At 36.0% G+C, this 18,509-nt stretch overlaps 1 protein-coding gene across 2 annotated transcripts in view; it reads left to right on the plus strand.

Annotated features, from left to right (window-relative positions):
- DENND1B (DENN domain containing 1B) overlaps positions 1 to 18,509 on the plus strand; it is a 248,717-nt gene that overhangs the window by 193,217 nt on the left and 36,991 nt on the right. For both annotated transcript variants that reach the window (XM_056110675.1, XM_056110676.1), the window contains 3 exons: positions 10,976 to 11,069; positions 17,980 to 18,020; positions 18,190 to 18,258. In XM_056110675.1, the coding sequence (XP_055966650.1) occupies positions 10,976 to 11,069; positions 17,980 to 18,020; positions 18,190 to 18,258 (204 nt within the window). The remainder of the gene's footprint in view (positions 1 to 10,975; positions 11,070 to 17,979; positions 18,021 to 18,189; positions 18,259 to 18,509) is intronic.

The following is an 18,509-nucleotide window of genomic DNA, read 5'->3' on the forward strand; positions in this document are numbered from 1 at the left end:
TAGGATTGTTTTCCAGCCTTTGACTCTGAGTCTGTGTTTGCTTTGACTATTGAGATGTGTTTCTTGCAGGCAGCAGAATGTTGGGTTCAATTTTCTAATCCATCCTGCCACTCTATGTCTTTTAATTGGTGCTTTTAGCCCATTGATATTGAGAGAGATTTTTGTTATGGGATTTTGTCCCATTGTTCTGTTGAAATTTGGTGTATTTGAGGGGCCTGTTTTGCCTTAATGTAGCCCATTTAGTTGTTCTTGTAACCATGGTTTTGGGTCTATGAAGTTCCTGAGCTGTTATTTGTCTGTGAAACTGTGTGTTGTTCCTTCTGTTATGAATGAGAGTCTCACTGGGTAAAGTATTTTTGGAGAGGCATTTATTTCATTGAATTTTTTCACTATGTCCCACCACTGTTTTCGGGCCATGAGGGTTTCATCAGAAAAATCAGCTGTGAATTTTAAGGATGCTGCTTTGTAAGAGAATTCTTTCTTCGATCTTGCTGCTTTCACAATGTTATCTCTATATAAGGCTTTGGCCATTTTGATCAGGATGTGTGTTGGGTTATTTTTATTTGGATTTCTTCTAGCTGGTGCCCTTCGGGCCTCCTGAATGTGGTCACAAGTTTTCTTCAGTTCTGAAAATGTTGTAGCAATGATGTCTTTGACAGTTTCTTCTTCATCAAGGTTTTCTTCCTGTCCCTCTGGGACTCCAATAATTCTTATGTTACCCCTCTTGGCTTCATCACAATCTTCTCTTGCCGTTTGTTCCTGAATTGTGAGTCTCTTTTCCATTTTCTGCCCTTTTCTGGAGAGTCTCTGAACTTCATCTTCGAGCTCACTGATTCTTTTCTCAGCAGCTGTTACTCTGTTTCTAAGGCCTTCCACTGAGTTTTTCAATTCGCCTACCAGTTTTTTCAGGTCTGACATTTCCGATTGCATTTTCCTCATTTCTGCCTTCAAATTCTCTTGTCTTTAATTGACATTGCTTTCCATTGTTTCTTTTAGTTCCCTAAGCATCCTAAGTAGGTCCCTTCTGAAATCTTTGTCAGAGAGGTTGTCTAACACTACAGTACTGTTGGTGTCTTCTGGGCTAGACTCTTCAATAAGAATGTTTGGTGGGCTTTTGTGTTGCTTTACCATTGTGACCATTGTGGTTTAGTCCTTTACATTCACTGTTACTATTCTGCTTGATATGTAGTGTGAATTGAGATAGTCTTATGAGTTGTTGGCTACTGTGTTTCTTGTGGCTGAGCTAACCTAGAGAAGGTTCCATCTAAGAGGGTAGCTTATGGTTCCTATGGCATATGTAGTGGGAGAATATTTCACGGCCGTGTTAGTGGCCGCAGCTTTGGAAAGGTTCCCTGGTGCTGGGCGCCGGGCTGTACCTGGTTGAATGAGGAGAGAGTACCTGGAGACGTTCATTTTTGTTGCCGAGAGGTGGGCCTCAGTTCCCGTCCCGCGCAGATCAAGGGAGAAAACCGGCTGTTCTAGGGGATCGAGCTAGCTGCGCATGCTCAAAGAGAGTTCCAAGCCCTGGGGAAAGCTGTACCTGGTTGTATGAGGAGAGAGTACCCGGAGATGTTCAGCTTTGTTGCTGAGAGATGGGCCTCAGTTCCCGTCCCGCGCAGATCAACCGCTAAATTTATTTTTAAGGATAAGATAAATCTCACTATAAACGTAATGCCACCTGAGTGGAGAACATAAGAGACCAGTCTCATTCATGAACAGATGCAAACATTTTAATGGAATATTTCCTTTATATTCTAGTAGTATACCTGTAAATTAGATGACAGTTGTGCATTTGTCTATGAATGAAATTCAGCACATTAATTAATTAGAGGGAAAAATCCATTATCACATCCCATCAGATGCCAAAGGTTTTTGTAAAATTCATGGGAAAAAGTTGGAAAATGGACATGATCTAAAATATTCCCAACCAATTCTTACTAGAACATAAAGAAATAGAACATAAAGTCCTAGTACAGTTATAAAGACTTATCCAAAATAATGGGTCAGACAGATAGTACTGGGTTTAAGGCACTTCCCTTGAACACAGCTGACTCCACTTTTATCCCTTGCATCACATAGAGTCCTCAAAAACTTTCAGGAGTGACCCCATGATAGAGCCATGAATAAGCACAGAACATAACTTTGAATCACTGCATGTAAACATAAACCTGAAAATATATTGAAGATATGCTGGGTACTCAGTCTCACTTATAATCAGAGAATCAAATGAAAAATCACAAAGAATATCGCCTCAAACGTACTGTTTGGTCAATTAAAAAAAATAACTTGGAAATCTCAAATTTTGGTAATGGATGGATCCAGAAGACATAGTTTTTTTTAATGTTTATATAAGTGTAAACATTTACATTTGTTTGGTAAACATTTAGGCTATGACTCCACAATTTCACTTCAAATTGTCTTCCAGATTTCATAGAGCAGAATTGAACTTATTAGCAAAATACTAGTGAAAATCTGAGATATTATTCAATATTAAATTGAATAAATTAGTTTATTAATATAGTAGAATATGGTGTAGCATGGAAATGAATGAATTTTAGCAAACTTGAAAATATATGAATTAGCTAAAAGACAGTAATCACTGAAGAATTAATATGATAAGGTCTAATGTGACAGAAAAAAATGTCATTTTCTGTGGTGAGGGAGTTACACAAAAGGAGGAATTTTCTGATAATTTGCTTTATCCTCATTATGTAAACTACCAATTAGTTAAGTTCTTAATATTTAAATGATCATAATACTACATAAGAATATTTTTAATCTTTCTAGATTAGCCAAGGATAGCTGCGTTCTCATTGACAGTTTATTTTGTAACCTCCTTAGATCTCAGCTTCTGTAACCTGAGATACACTGCAAGGTCACTAAATTTTAGATACCTTTGGCTCTTAACATTCCAAGATCCTGTGAAATAAACATAACTAAGACAGATTATAGTCAGTTCCATTTGGATAAATTCCTCTCTAGATAATGGATTTGGAAGAAATCCCAGAAACAGCTTCTTAAATCCACAACTCTGACATCACAGTCTTTTTTAACCCAGTCTAGTTAAGCCATTATGTTTAGGTCGTATACCTTTATTTCCTATTACACTAATACAGAAAAAATTTTTTTCTTGTATCCTTGATACTAATGTCATTGAAATGGAAGTGCTTTTTGCTCCCCGCCCCAATCTCCTTTTATTTTCCTCTTTCCATGATGGGGGATCATAATTGAATTTTTGTCCAGATGAGTCCAGACTAGAACTAGAGTATCTCTGTGGATATAGACCCACTTTAGCTGGCAGCCTGGATTACTCTGAAGAAATGTTTATGATGGTAAAGGAGTTCAAATATATCATAATAGATACATTTCCTCCCAAATATTTCTGCTTTTCCATATTTTTGTGATAAAATTTGGAGGAAAATTATAGTGAAGATTCAAAATAGAAAAAGGAGTTCTACTGTTTTTTCCGAAAACCTTTACTGCATTTTGTAAGGTTATATAAATGCAATTTTCTTTCCATCAAAATGCCCTCAGGAGAGAATACAGGTTTGTGAAGAATGGGCATATGAATCTGGGTGCTCACTGACTCGTGAGAAGTTTTCTATATTTGAGAGCAATATAGCCTCTTTTTATTGAGTTAATAGTTTGAATAGAGGGAATGAGTTAATAAATGAGTAAATAGGGCTGGAGTGATAATACAGCCAGTAGGGTGTTTGCCTTGCACGTGGCCGACCTGGGTTCAACCCCCGGAATCCTATATGGTCCCCCAAGTACTGCCAGAAGTGATTTCTGAGTGCAGAGCCAGTAGTAACCCTTGAGCATCACTGGGTGTGACCGAAAAAGCAAAACAAACAAACAAAAATAAAAACAAAAACACAACAATAAATGAGTAAGTAAACAAAAAATATCAGTGTTAAGTCCAGAGAGAATGATCTCATATTAAGCAAATGCTTCATATTGGAATATCAGAAAGACATCGCTGGAAAGGTCATAGTTAATAAATTACATCTAAAGAAGAAGGAAGAAGGAATCAGGATTTTTTTTTTTTTGCTTTTTGGGTGACACCCGGCAATGCACAGGGGTTACTCCTGGCTCTGCACTCAGGAATTACCCCTGGTGGTGCTCAGGGGACCATATGGGATGCTGGGAATCAAACCTGGGTTGACCGCGTGCAAGGCAAACGCCCTACCCACTAAGCTATCGCTCCAGTCCCAGAAGGAATCAGTTTTGAGACTGATCAGTGTCAAGAAACACGACTTCAGGTGAGAGAATTGCAAAGATATTATAGCTAGAGGGAACTTGGCATTTCCTAGTACAGAAATAAAATGGAATGAGCAAGTAACAAAGGTGCTTTAGGTACGATTAGAAGGGCAGAGGGGACAAATCGAATAGAATTTAGAAAGTATAGGAGTTCTTGTCTCATTCTTAATGAAACTACGGTGCTGGGAATTTTTCACTTCACAATTTATAAAGATTCCTAGAATACTCTAAAATTGATTGGAGAAGGAAAGTGGCAGTTTTTTCAGAGGAGGAATGTTGGTGGTTTGTACTCAGCTGATGGTAGGACCACAGTAGCCAGCATCTGGTTGTTTCGGAGGTAGAATTATTTTGACAGTGGGTTAGAGAGAGTAGATAGAAAAGTGAAATCAAAGATTATACCCATATCTACATTTTTACATGTAGGATTACAATGAAAATTTTTGAGTTTACATTTTAATTTTCTCCACAGATCACTAGATTGTCCATAAATGAGACCGAATATATTTATTTAGTTTTGGGATATCTAGTTTATTACATAGGATCTTATCAGTACTAATAGCCTTTTGTAGAATTTATTCAAAACATTTTTATCACTACATATAATCCATTACTTAAAATATGAAAATCTATCAAAAAATATGAATAGGACTACCCTATGTCCCAGCCATACCCCTTCTTGGCATATATCCCCCAAATACAAAAGCATTAATTAGAAGCAATATTGCATGCTTATGTTCCTTACCACACTTAGTACATAAGCCAAGATATGAAAACAGTGCCCAAATAAGAGCAAATGGGCCAATGCACTGTGATATACATACATAAAACATATACACATACAGTGGAATACTTTACAGCTCTAAGACAGAACAAAACTTTGCAAATTATAGCAGAGCGTGGGTGAAATTAGAGGATGTCATGCTGAGTGAAGTCAATGAGAAGAAAAGGGATAGATACAGAATGTTCTCTTATATATCTAGCACTTAAGGATCAACAAGGTAGGAGCAAAGGGCCAACGGCAACACAATGGAAGAACTAATCCCCACAGTTGAGTTGGGGGGTTGGAAGAGAGGGGTCTCTGAGAGAGAGAGGTGGTGATGACTGTGGTGTTGTATTTACGTGCACGAGAAAGCATGATTAATAATATTGTAAATCACAAAGTCTATCTAAATGTTTTAATGATTTAAATTCTAAAAGGTTTGCGAACTGCAGTGATAACAACTACTAATTATCTATTAGTATTGAAAGATTAGAGAGATAGATTTGTTTCACAAAAATACAGATTTTATTATAATAGAAAAAGGAGTAGTTTTGAGCACAAAGCCAGGTGTAAGCCTTAAGCATGACCCTCAGTAAATAAATACATAGATAAATAAAAGTATTTGATGAAGTACCACATCATAGATTGAGAACTAGATGGTTCTGGAGCATGTTGCAAAAAACAGTGATGTTTACATAATGAACTTGGGTGTGTGAAAATAACTTTCTGATATACTTAGTACCCAATTGCAAATTATAATTCATATCAGATATAGATTATGTGATAAGTATTAAAAGCTAATTTGAAAATTTATCAGTATCATAAAAATGTATGGAAAGATATGAAAAGAATTTTTACCAATTAAAAATCTTTTTATTATGATTTATGACATATCTATTGATATATTGACATATTTCCCCAAATAATTCACTGTCACTGTCCTCCCATTGTTCATTGATTTGCTCGAGTACGATTGAGTACCCCCTTGCCTCTGCTTTGGTGAATTTTGTATGCCGGTGGCTCCCTGATTGGACTCTGCAGCCTCCCGTACCAATTCTGGTTTTTTCTATACCACTCATCACCTTCTAATATCATCATTGTCATCACTGTCATCCCGTTGATCGTCAAATTACTCAAGTGGGTGCCAGTAATGTCTCTCTTCCTCCCAGCCCTGAGATTTTAGTAGCCTCTTCTTACGTGTCTTTTCCCAACGATTGGTGGCTTTTTTAGGGTCAGGGGAATGAGACCTGTTGTCGATACTGTATTTGGCATATCGAATATGCCATGGAGAGCTTGCCAAGCTCTTCCCGTGCAGGTGGGATACTCTCAGGAGCTTGCTGGGATCTCCGAGAGGCATATATTTATATATATATACATATATATATATTTTATGATTTGTTGCCTGCTGTCTGAACCCCATCATATGGTATAGTAATAGTGGAAAATGGGTAGGAAGTGTCTTATAATGTATCTTATAATGTGTCTGGAAAGTGGCCTGAAGCGTGGCAGTGGTTGGGTAGTGGAGGTTGGCTGCTAGGGTTGGGTCCTGTGGGGTGGGGAGGGCTTTCACCCACCCCATAGCCTGGCGAGGAGTTCCTTCTAATATACTGCATAATTTTTTGCATGTCTTGTTTCTTATTATTAGGTGTCAGTCAAAACATTGTTTAAGAAGCAATATTTAAAGGGCCTAAATTTTGTCTCCATTAATTTCTACATCTCAGGGATCTAGAAAAGTGGGAGAGTATAAATATGCAATTAAATAACTTGAATGGTTGAATTTTTGATCTGGTGGTCATAAAGTTCAACAGACTCAATACTTAGACAATTATTTAACATTTGTTGTAAAATATCTTTAAAGGTACTATTATTGTCCTATTGATGTTGTTTACATGATTATTTCCAACTATTAATTATAACCAACACAATTCAAAGTATTTTCTTAGTCATCATATTATGGAATACTTACTCTACTTACAGTCACTTGATAATTTCTGATTATCCAATCTTTAAAATGATTTGAAAATGACCATTTCTTTTTGTTCACATGCTGATTTAACTTGTTTTAACTTCTAATTTATTGTTATTCTTACATGTATGGCAGTCTAGATTTATATATTTTTTTCTTAAATTTTTATTAGTGAAACACCATGAGGTACAGTTGTAGACTTACAAATTTTTGTGCTTGGGTTTCAGTGATACAATGATCAAATACCCATCCCTCCCCCAGTGCCCATTCTCCACCACCACCAGTCCCAGTATTCCTCCCACCCCCAATCCCTTCATCCCACCCTACCTCTGTGGCAGGGCATTCCCTTTTGTTACCTCTCTCCTTTTGAGTGTCTAGATTTATATTTAACTATAAACTGAACATCTTCCATTTAGAAAGATGTTCTTTATATTATTACTTGCAATATCAAACTAATTCTAAAATTCAAATCTTCTAGTTACCTAAATGTGTTTTTACGGCTGGAGCGATAGCACAGCGGGTAGGGCGTTTGCCTTACAAGCGGCCAACATGGCCGACCCGAGTTCGATTCCTCCACCCCTCTCGGAGAGCCCGGCAAGCTACCGAGAGTATTCGATATGCCAGACACAGTAACAACAAAGTCTCCAATGGAGACGTTACTGGGCCCGCTCGAGCAAATCGACGATCAACGGGAGGGCCTTTACCTATATATATATATATATATATATATATATATATATATATCAGTTAGTAAAAACGCATTATAAAGGTTACAAAGGTTACAACACATTATAAAGTAATAGATTTCCAAGCAGAGGTCTTTTTTTTTTGGTTCAAAACAATTTCCTTGCAACAGTCTTTAGAAGCAATTACTACTAAATGTTTTAGAGTTACTAGAATAATATAACCATTAACCAAGTAGGGGTGAAAGTTGCTATTGAATAAAAAAGAAGTTCAGAGATCTGTTATCTTCACCATTCCTCACCATTAGTACCTCCTCTTAGTATGCTTTTGGTTGTCTGTATTTGTATGTATGAACATATAACCTGTATGTAGACATTCACAAAGTTGTAGAGATGTTTTCATTAAGTTTGTGTTTGTGACTGTCACTTACAGAATTGCTTTCAAAGTCAGTGATAACACAGACATTTTACATAGTGACTAATTCCTGTGGTGCATATCAGTAGTAACTCAGTAGTTATTCATGCACAAAAATGTATAATCAGTAAATAGTTTGGAGAGTTATCTCTTTTTTAGACTTGAACAGTTCCACTCAAACTAAAATGACTGGATTATTTCTAGTAAACACAAAACTGAAAACCTTTTAGAGTCTTGTAGTCTTAATCTTTTAAAGCAAATTAAGTCCTTTAAAAGGATGTCTTAGTTTCTTCTATTTGTCAGTAATGTATTACTTTAAATTTATCATCTTGCTTTCACCTTATTTTTATCAAAATAATGCTTGCTACATCAGGCATTTTAATTTGATTTATAGTACTTGGTTGAAAATGTGAGCAAGTCAAATTTTCTAAGTATTTAAAACCACCTTAATTTCAAAATAACCCTTCTTTGTAGCAAAGTTAGCAATATTATACATTACTATCTTCTCCTCAAGATTAAAATAAAATTTACTCTTTCATACTTTGCAGTTATTTAACTTTTAAACCTTATAAAGTATATAACCTTTAGCATTATTTCAGTGTGCATCAGTCTTTTGTGAACATGTATTAATTTTAGGTCATGTTTCAGGCATTTGACCAGATCATTAAAGATGCATACATGAGAAAAATGGAACCTCTTCTCAGAAAGCTCATTCATCTGCTGTTAGATATAAAATGATGGTGAATAGTTTGACATTAATAATAATAAAATGTGATACCTTCTAGCATTTATTCTGTGCCTACAGTACAGGCACTTCATATTTTTTTCTTTTTGGGTCACACTCAGCAATGCACAGGGGTTACTCCTGGCTCATGTACTCAGGAATCACTCCTAGTGGTTGGGGGACCATATTGAATGCTGGGAATCGAACCCAGGTCGGTCGCGTACAAGACAAACACCCTACCCACTGTGCTCTCACTCCAGCCCAGCACTTTATAATTTAATTAACTTAAAAATATACATGAGTCTTTATTATTTTTACATTTTGTAGAAGAATAGACGCCTAGCTGACAAATGGCTTGATCACAATCAAGCTATCAGGTGTCTGAGTTATGATAATAAATTTTTAATACTCCAAACACCATATTCATATATACTAAAAGAAAGCTTCTTGCATGTCAAACATAATGCTATAAAAATGGTAATGTATGAGGGGGGGATATGGGAGGAAGCATGGGAACGTTGGTGGAGGGAAGTTGACACTGGTGGTGGGATCGGTGCTGCAATATTGTGTGTCTAAAGCCCAGCTGTGAATAACTTTGTCAATCATACTGCTTAATAAATATGTGGAAAAAGAAGAAAACAGCACTAGTAATTAATAGCTATTTAAATATCAGGGTTTAATTAATATGCTACTTTTTTTATAATGGAAATATAGCTTGTGGTCCTGTGTGTGGCTGTTCTGTGGCTCTGTTTTTGGTGTTCAAAGATCCCTTGAGGAAAAAAAATGTTAAGAAATATATTGCTTTGTGAAATCTATGTTGCCTCAAAAATGGTAATATATGGGTTCTGTACTCAAATTGTTCTTCTGTTTTCTATGAGAGAAAATAACTGTGTTTATAAAAACATCATAATTTTTAGTCTATCTCTGTCTAAACCCATCATACCGCATTTTTGGTTAAAAGCATTTTATGCTAATAAGAAGATAGTTCAGCCACACATTGGACAGGAATATGGTTGTTATTTTCCATTCTTAATTTGGTCTGTAAGAGATTTTGTCTCAATGTCTAATAGCTGGTGTCACTGGCCATTAATTCATGCAGTTAGCTACCTGTGCCTATTGTGATACCTTTCCATTTACTTATTTTTTGGTTAAATATTTAACAAAAAAACTGGAAAGATGTTAATTTTTTTTCTTTGACCATATTTCATTTGCTTGAGCGGGCCCAGTAACGTCTCCATTGGAGACTTTGTTGTTACTGTGTTTGGCATATCAAATACTCTCGGTAGCTTGCCGGGCTCTCCGAGAGGGGCGGAGGACTCGAACTCGGGTTGGCCATGTTGGCCGCTTGTAAGGCGAACGCCCTACCACTGTGCTATCATTGATTCTCACAGTTTACCTCTGGCCATGAGTTCAGGGATCGCTCTTGGGTGGGTGGGTAGCTAAGGTACCAGGTGCAGTACCGTGGATTGAACCCCGGTCAGCTGTGCTCAGTCAACCTACTGCCTCAAATTTAGTTAAAATTTTCATTTCTAAAGTGAAAAATTGTAATCATCATGAATTCATTTCAGATTAAATAGGAACATTTTCTGTTAACCCCCCAAGTCATTAAGTCTACCTCTCAGTCTATGTTATCCTGCCTCAAAGGTCCTGAAAGTTCCTTCAACTTCATTATATATAGTGCAGTCTCAACATTTTTTAAAATTTTTATTAGTGAAACACCGTGAGGTACAGTAGTATAGTTACAAATTTTTGTACTTGGGTTTCAGTTATACAATGATTGAGTACCCATCCCTCCACCAGTGCCCATTCTCCACCACCAATGATCCCAGTATCCCTCCCACCCCCCTATCCCTCCCCATTTCACTCTGTCCCTGTCCCTTTGGCAGGGCATTCCCTTTTGTTCTCTCTCTCTCTTTTCTTTTGGGTGCTGTGGTTTGCAAAAGACAGCCTCAACACTTTCATAAAATTTTTTGTAACCCAAGAGATATAAATTTCAGTTGCTACAAGCACTACTGTTTTAATAGTTTGAGAACATGCTTGTCAAGTAGCTGTGTATATTTTTGCAGAGTTAATGATGTAATAGTAACTGCTATGAATATTTTAAGATAAGCACAGTTTAAATCTTATGAAATAAAAGAAAATTAATACTGATATTTTTAAATTTCAGTTTATTGATGGTCGACTGGCAAAACTAAATGCAGGAAGGGGTTTTTCTGATGCATTTGAAGAAGAGATCACTTCAGGTGGCTTTTGTGGAGGAGGTAAAGTTACAGGGAAAATAATTTTAATTTGGTTACTAAAGTGAAATACTAATTGAAAAAATGAATTATAGATCATAATTCTTTTTCTGAAAGACAATTGTTTTAATCTTCGCTATTTGTATACTGTCTTTCATAATTTAATATTTTCTCCTAAAATATACAGTCTAATACATTTATCATCTTATAAACTCCCTAATGCAAACTTATTTTTCTTGATACAGATTGTATAAGGCATTAAGATAGTCTCATGAAGGTAGTTGCTTGGCTTTATAATCTCGTAATACTTTTTGATATAGATGTATTAATTCATATATTTCTACATTTTATTCTGATCAGTAGTCTCTGTGAGAAACCTATGAGTGAAGACTATTTCAGAATAAGAATTAAAGAACTGAGATTATGGTTGAAATAGTAGATGTGATGATCCAAAAAAAACCATGCTGAATACCATCACTGCTTCTACATTTTTTTTTTTTTTTGCTTTTTGGGTCACGCCCGGCGCGATGCTCAGGGGTTACTTCTGGCTCTTGCACTCAGGAATTACTCCTGGCGGTGCTTGGGGGACCATATGGGATGCTGGGAATCGAACCTGGGTCGGCCGCGTGCAAGGCAAACGCCCTACCCGCTGTGTTATCGCTCCAATCCCCCCCCTTTTTTTTCTTTTTGGGTCATACCCGGGGATGCTCAGGGATTACTCCTGGCAGTGCTCGGGGGACCATAAGGGATGCTGGGAATCGAACCCATGTTTGCCATGTTGGCTGCGTGCAAGGCAAACGCCCTACCTGCTGTGCTATCGCTCCAGCCCCACCGCTTCTACATTTCTAAGTAAATATATTGTTATTTGTAAGCCTTTCCCTTTCTTTTTGCTTTTCAGCATTAGGAGAAATCTTTTCAGTTTATTTTACTAGATGTTTACCCTTGTCAGTATGAAAAACACTCCATAAAATGGAAGGAGTCATGGGAATTTATATTATATGTGTGAGACATCAATTAGGTAATGCTTCACCTTTATTTAACACAAATTATTTAAATGAAGATATTCATGGGGATATGACTCAAATAGTGGAGCACATGCTCTGTATGTGTGAGATTTGTGGTTCTGTTCCATTCCATGACTCCCAACTCTGATGGGTGTAGCCTCCACAGAGTATGCTAAGGAAAAAGCAATGTAGAGTTTTCAAACAGTATTATAATTATCTAGGCAGTCAAAAGTTTACAAACAGAAACTTTTATTGCTTCAATATATATTCCAATCCATGATAGAGCATATTGCTTGAGTCCTTGAAGTGTTTCAGTATTTCAGTCAGAATTACATGATTGTTTGGTGATAATATGCACTGTTCTAGTTATAAGGTAAACCAATAACCAAAACTCTATGGTGTGTTCATTTTCACCTGATGTAATTGATATTTCTCCCACTATCTGTAGGTTCAACTTGGAAAAATACTTAAGATTATGGAAATGCAAATGAATAGAATTGAGAAATGAAATATGGAGGGAAATAGTAATAAAGTTATATCTAATAGTAACATCCAAAAAGTTACAACCCTTCATTTTATTCTTATTTAAGATTGTGGTATCTTAAAATGCAAAAATTATTTTAATAATTTGTTCACTCAGAGGAGTCCAAACTAGCTAAATAAGTATGTTCTTAATTTGTTCATTCAGAGGAGTCCAAATTAGCTAAATAGGTATGTTCTTAATCTGGTCTAAGCCCATCATTTCACTGAAAGCATTTAGCTTTGCAAAAACCTTAGTTACTTGACTCAGAGAGTAAGCTAAATATGGAATGAGTGAGCTTCTTGCTTTTTTTTAACACATGAGTAAAAATTTAGCTCCCATAAAACATTTGTGGTAAAATAATACATGTTTTACTTTTTAACATAGACAAGTAAGCTCATTGACAAATTTGTGATATCTGTTCAATATTTTCATAACTACCCCCATTATCTTTCTGGGGCATATTGAACTGCAAATGGCCCTTGTGAGAATAATGGGGGCTGAACTTGGACCCTTCTATATAGTTCAGTTATATAGTCTTAGCCATTGGTCCAGGCACCTCTCTAATAGAATAGAGTTACATGGTTCTTCTACTGGTGAGGGGCTGTGGTCAGTAAAATTTTTTGTTAAAAGTCTTGCTATTTAAGATAGGAGGCAGTGGGTCAATGTTTTACTAAGAGACCACTCCATTTCCAATACAACTTAGTGCCAGCTACTTTGCTCCCATTTTTAAAATAAAAAAGGTTTGGAACTCAGTCTTTGTAGAAGGAGCTAATACTGATCCAAAAGTAAATCATAGTTTGACAAGTTTCAATTTTAGTCTGTATAAAAGAGTATATTTAAAATTATCCCTGACTCTTGGAATTTTAAATTATTATGTTTTGGTTATTATCTTAGGGCTGCAAATAAATTATTTTAGAAGAAAAGTAACCTGTAGAATTTTAAGTAAAATGATGAACAATGTAATACAAATTAGTATTAGTCTCATAAGGAAGGATATATGTAAACGTATATGCATATACATACATAAATATGTTTAGTAGATATGTTAGTAGACATTAACTCCAAACATTTGTTATTTAGACTTCCTTTGTGATAAGAAAGACTTCTCCCTATGTTGTGATATTCAACCATTCTTCAAAGAGCAAACTTTTGTAGCATCAGTGTTTCTCATAGGGTAATAATGGTATAATTGTTTATGCTTATTAAATATTAATGTCTTGCAGAAACCTTAAAAAGAGATTCAGAAATACCATTGCATTTAATTCTCACATAATCTTAAGAGGTGCTTTGATTATCTTCATTTTTATGAGGGTATTCATCTCAATAATTAGATCAAGGTCATAGTGCTTACAAAAAGCCAGACTCTGAACTCAACATGTGTCTGCCTGGCATCAAAGCTTTAACTTTAATGACTGTAATGTATTGCTTTCTTACTAAAAAAGATCTTCTTTATTAGGAGAGATCCGATAAACAGAAGCATACTCCATTCTTTTCTTATTGGCTAAAAGAACAACTTTTGCCTATTCTGATTAAAAGATTTTTTTTTAGCTAAAACCCTCAGGAAAATCACCATAGGAGAAATAAAGATTCACTAAAACTGAAAAAAAAAATCAAAGTACTTTAAGGAAAAAGAAGATTTTAGAGAAATGTCTAATTTTTCTTCTTTCTATGGCATTTCAGTGGCAGTTTGTATACTATTTTTTGTTGCTTATGTGCATGGTTAAGATAAAATGAGTATGCAAGTCGTGGCACTTTATAATTATTGCATCTCTGATGAAAAACATACAGTGAAGGATGGTCAGACATAAAATCATCTTATTAACATTGCATCTAGAACTGTGGCTAAAGGCTGAATACATGAAGATTTTTAAAAACTGCTTTCTAACCTGGGGTGGGGGGGGGTGGTCCTTGTGAATCACGACTGTGAAAGGTGATCATTGTTACACTTGAATTTTTCAGTAGACCTTTGTAGGAAATTTAACCTTTACGTTTAAGAGGGGCTGGAGTGATAGATAGCACAGCAGGTAGTGCATTGGTCTTGCATGTGGCCAACCCAGATTCAATTTCTCCATCCTTCTCAGAGAGCCAGGCAAGCTACGGAGAGTATCTTGCCTGCACAGCAAATCCTGGCAAGCTCCCGTGATGTATTCGATATGCCAAAAACAGTAACAAGTCTCACATTTTATTGTGAGTTGTTACTGGTACCCGCTCGAGCAAATTGATGAGCAACGGGAGGACAGTGCTATACAGTGCTATACGTTTATGAGAACTGTGTAAAAACAGAAAGGATAAGTAGAACAGAGAATGCAAGTATATAACCAAAATATTGATCTATAGAAAAGTATCTAAGAACTATTGAGTAATTAAAAAGTTTTCTGTATGCTTTATTTAAAATAAAACTAGTCCTTAAATTTATGTCTAGTTATCTAAGCTTAAAAAGATAAACAATTTTAGATTGATTTTATAAAGAAGATGACTACTTTTCATTAATACCTTTTGTTTCCTTATTAGTTTTACTATACAATATGATTGGTCTTATTTTGCGTCTATTTCTCTTTCAGTGAGACACCAAAGTACAAAGTAATTTGATAAGTAGCAATACACTTTAGTACCATTTTTGTATTCTCATTGAGCATTCTATATCAGTTTGTCCTTTTGACTAGTAACTGGAAAATGCTAGAATTTAAATAAATAGGGTTTCAAGAGAAAGCTTTGCATAAATAATAGATATTATGCCATTCAGTGTGAGAAAATCACTAAGAACAATGTTTAGAATTTCCATAAAAGTGTCTATTATTTCCTTAATCTGGTTACTTTACATAAAGCCCCCAAATAACTGTTTACTTGTTGTTCAGTTTATTTTTAGGAAGATAAACTTTCAAAAACATTCTGGGGGACTGGAGAGATAGTACAGTGGTAGGGTCCATTCTGTAATTCATTATTAAATGATAAATTTTCTGGAAATCGCAATCTTCCATATTTTCAATACAGACATTTCAAGGGAATAGTAGTCTGTCCTTCCTTCCTTCCTTCCTTCCTTCCTTCCTTCCTTCCTTCCTTCCTTCCTTCCTTCCTTCCTTCCTTCCTTCCTTCCTTCCTTCTTTCTTTCTTGCCGGAGAAATAGCACAGCAGGTAGGGTGTTTGCCTTGCACGCAGCCAACGGAGGAATCAAACCTGGGTTGATTCCTCCGCCCTTCTTGGAGACCCCCGCAAGCTAACAAGAGTATCCCACCTGCTCGGCAAAGCTACCGTGAGGTGTTCGATATGCCAAAAACAGTAACAACAAGTCTCACAATAGAGACATTACTGCTGCCCACTCGAGCAAATCGATGAACAACAGGAGGACAGTGCTACCTTGCTTTTCTTTTAGGGTCACACCCAGCAATGCACAGGGATTACTCCTGGCTCTGCACTCAGGAATTACTCCTGGCGGTACTCAGGGGACCATATGGGATGCTGGGAATCAAACCCGGGTCAGTCATGTGCAAGGCAACTGCCCTATCTGCTGTGCTAGTGCTCCAGCCCCCAAGGGAATAATAGCCTTTAAAAAGCAAACTGCATTTTTCCCAAATTGTACCACAATTCTCTGTCATCTTTAGCTACTTAATTAGGTAAATCCGTTCCTCTGTCACATAACTCTGGAGAACTATTTATTGAATCAGTTTCTACTCAAGGTATCCTTATAGGACAGCCCATTTTGCTTTTTTAATTTGTTTTGAAATGACATAGAGGAAATATATGCAACCTAAATTTTATTATAAGTTTAGGGGGCTGGAACAATAACACAGTGGTAGGGCGTTTGCCTTGCACGTGGCCAACATGGCCGACCGGAGTTCGATTCCTCCGCCCCTCTCGGAGAGCCTGGCAAGCTACCGAGAGTATCTCGCCCACATGGCAGAGCCTGGCAAGCCACCCGTGATGTGTCCGATATGCCAAACACGGAAACAACAAAGTCTCCAATGGAGACGTTACTGGGCCCGCTCGAGCAAATCGACGAACAACGGGAGGGCCTTTACCTTTACTTTTACCTATAAGTTTTAGGAAGTTTGATACTATTTCAGGGTTGAAAAACTAGAGTGTCATAAATTTAAACCAGGGTCAACCACATGCCTGACAAGTATCTTAATCCTTGTACCATCTCCCTGGCCCATTGGATATAATAGTGAATGTAACATAGAGCTGAATACATTTTTGCTTGATTTTGATTGGGGATTCAAAGGCTGACAGCTGAAAAGAAAGTCTTGAGAGTTGCATCATTCTACCTGTGTTTTATGACAGCAGAATTATCTGCTTTAAGAATTTTTAAGCTTGTTTTAGAGATCCTGTGTCTGACTTATTTTTATTGTGGAAGTATTTTAGTATTTAAATCTAACTGAAGTTACTTATTCCTAAATGTTATAGGACATTGAGTAGTTGTTATACATCTTTTTCTTTTTGCTTTCTGAAATCATTGCAATATGAACAAAGTACTATATCTGGAACAGAATATATGATATCCAGTTTTATTAAGTAATATATTATCACCTTTTGTTTTAATAACCACAATTATCTACTATCCTAAATGTTGTACTTGTTTCATTTTTCTTTGGGTAATATATTTATAACTTGGATTTACTAGAGAACATTTTTGGAATTGTGATTGCACTTTTTTAATTGTATTAAAATAAAATTTGTTAACAAAAATTTTAAAACTCAAATATCATCTTTTTTTATTGCCCTCAGTTTCATTGTATCTCTACATTTCTAAATTCCCTTTTAGTTTTTTCTTTCTTAAGGTACTTGAAATACTTTCAAATTAAACTTAAGGAAAGTCAAACATTTACAAAATATGGACATAAATCTTTGAATAATTAGTTTAAAAGATATTTGAGTTTTGAATTTCAAAAAATAAGATATTATTCCTGAAGATAATGTCTGAAGATGGTAGTGTAAAAGAAGACAGAATGATGTAAATTGTCTTCTTTTAAATACTAATTACTGTATCCTTTTAAGAATTAGAAAATTTATTTCCCATTGTAGTACCATTGCTTCTTTCACAATATTATACATAACTGTAGCACTGCACTGTCCTCCCGTTGTTCATTAATTTGCTCAAGCGGGCCCAGTTAGGACTCCATTGTGAGACTTGTTGTCACTGTGTTTGGCATATTGAATATGTCAGGGATAGGTTGCCAAGCTTTGCTGTGTGGGCAAAATACTCTCGGTACCTTGCCGGGCTCTCCAAAAGGGGTGGAGGAATTGAACCTGGCTCGGTTGGGCCAACAGCTTGCAAGGCAGACACCCTACCGCTATGCTATTGCTCCAGCCCATTGTACATAAACAGAATTTTATTACAAAGGTCCTGAATTTTGGTTTATGATTTAATTTTGATGAAATATATCTGACTTCTTACTTTTGTGTATTCTAGGAAACCCAAGAACATATCAACAGTGGGTACATACAGTCAAGGTAATAATGACCCTTCAAAATGTCTTCTTCCCAGATTACTTCTATGAATATCAACAGATTATAAGCATAATAGACTAAAAATTTGAATGTGAAATAGTACTATAACATTTCAGCATTTTATGATAATTTGGCTTCAGATTTTACATATACATATATGTTTTCATTTCAGAGAGGAGGTGCCCTGTTCAACTCTGCAATGACCAAAGCAACTCCTGCCGTACGAACAGCATATAAATATGTAAGTTTCCTTTAGATATTTGAGAATTCTATTTATAAAATTCTACAAACTTCTGATAAATGTCCAGAATATTTATCATTTTTTAAAAAACAATATTGACCAAAGTAGATTCAATGAGTGATATTGTATCTTTGTTTAGAATACAAAGCGAAGGTATTTCCTGTATGTGATCTGATACTCTCTAGTGTGTGTATGTGGGGCTGGAGATGAACCCAGGTCCTCAGACCTGCAAGGCAGCTGCTCTCCTACTG

This window comes from Sorex fumeus, unplaced genomic scaffold (assembly GCF_029834395.1).
Source record: "Sorex fumeus unplaced genomic scaffold, SorFum_2.1 ptg000010l, whole genome shotgun sequence".
Lineage (NCBI taxonomy): Eukaryota > Metazoa > Chordata > Mammalia > Eulipotyphla > Soricidae > Sorex > Sorex fumeus.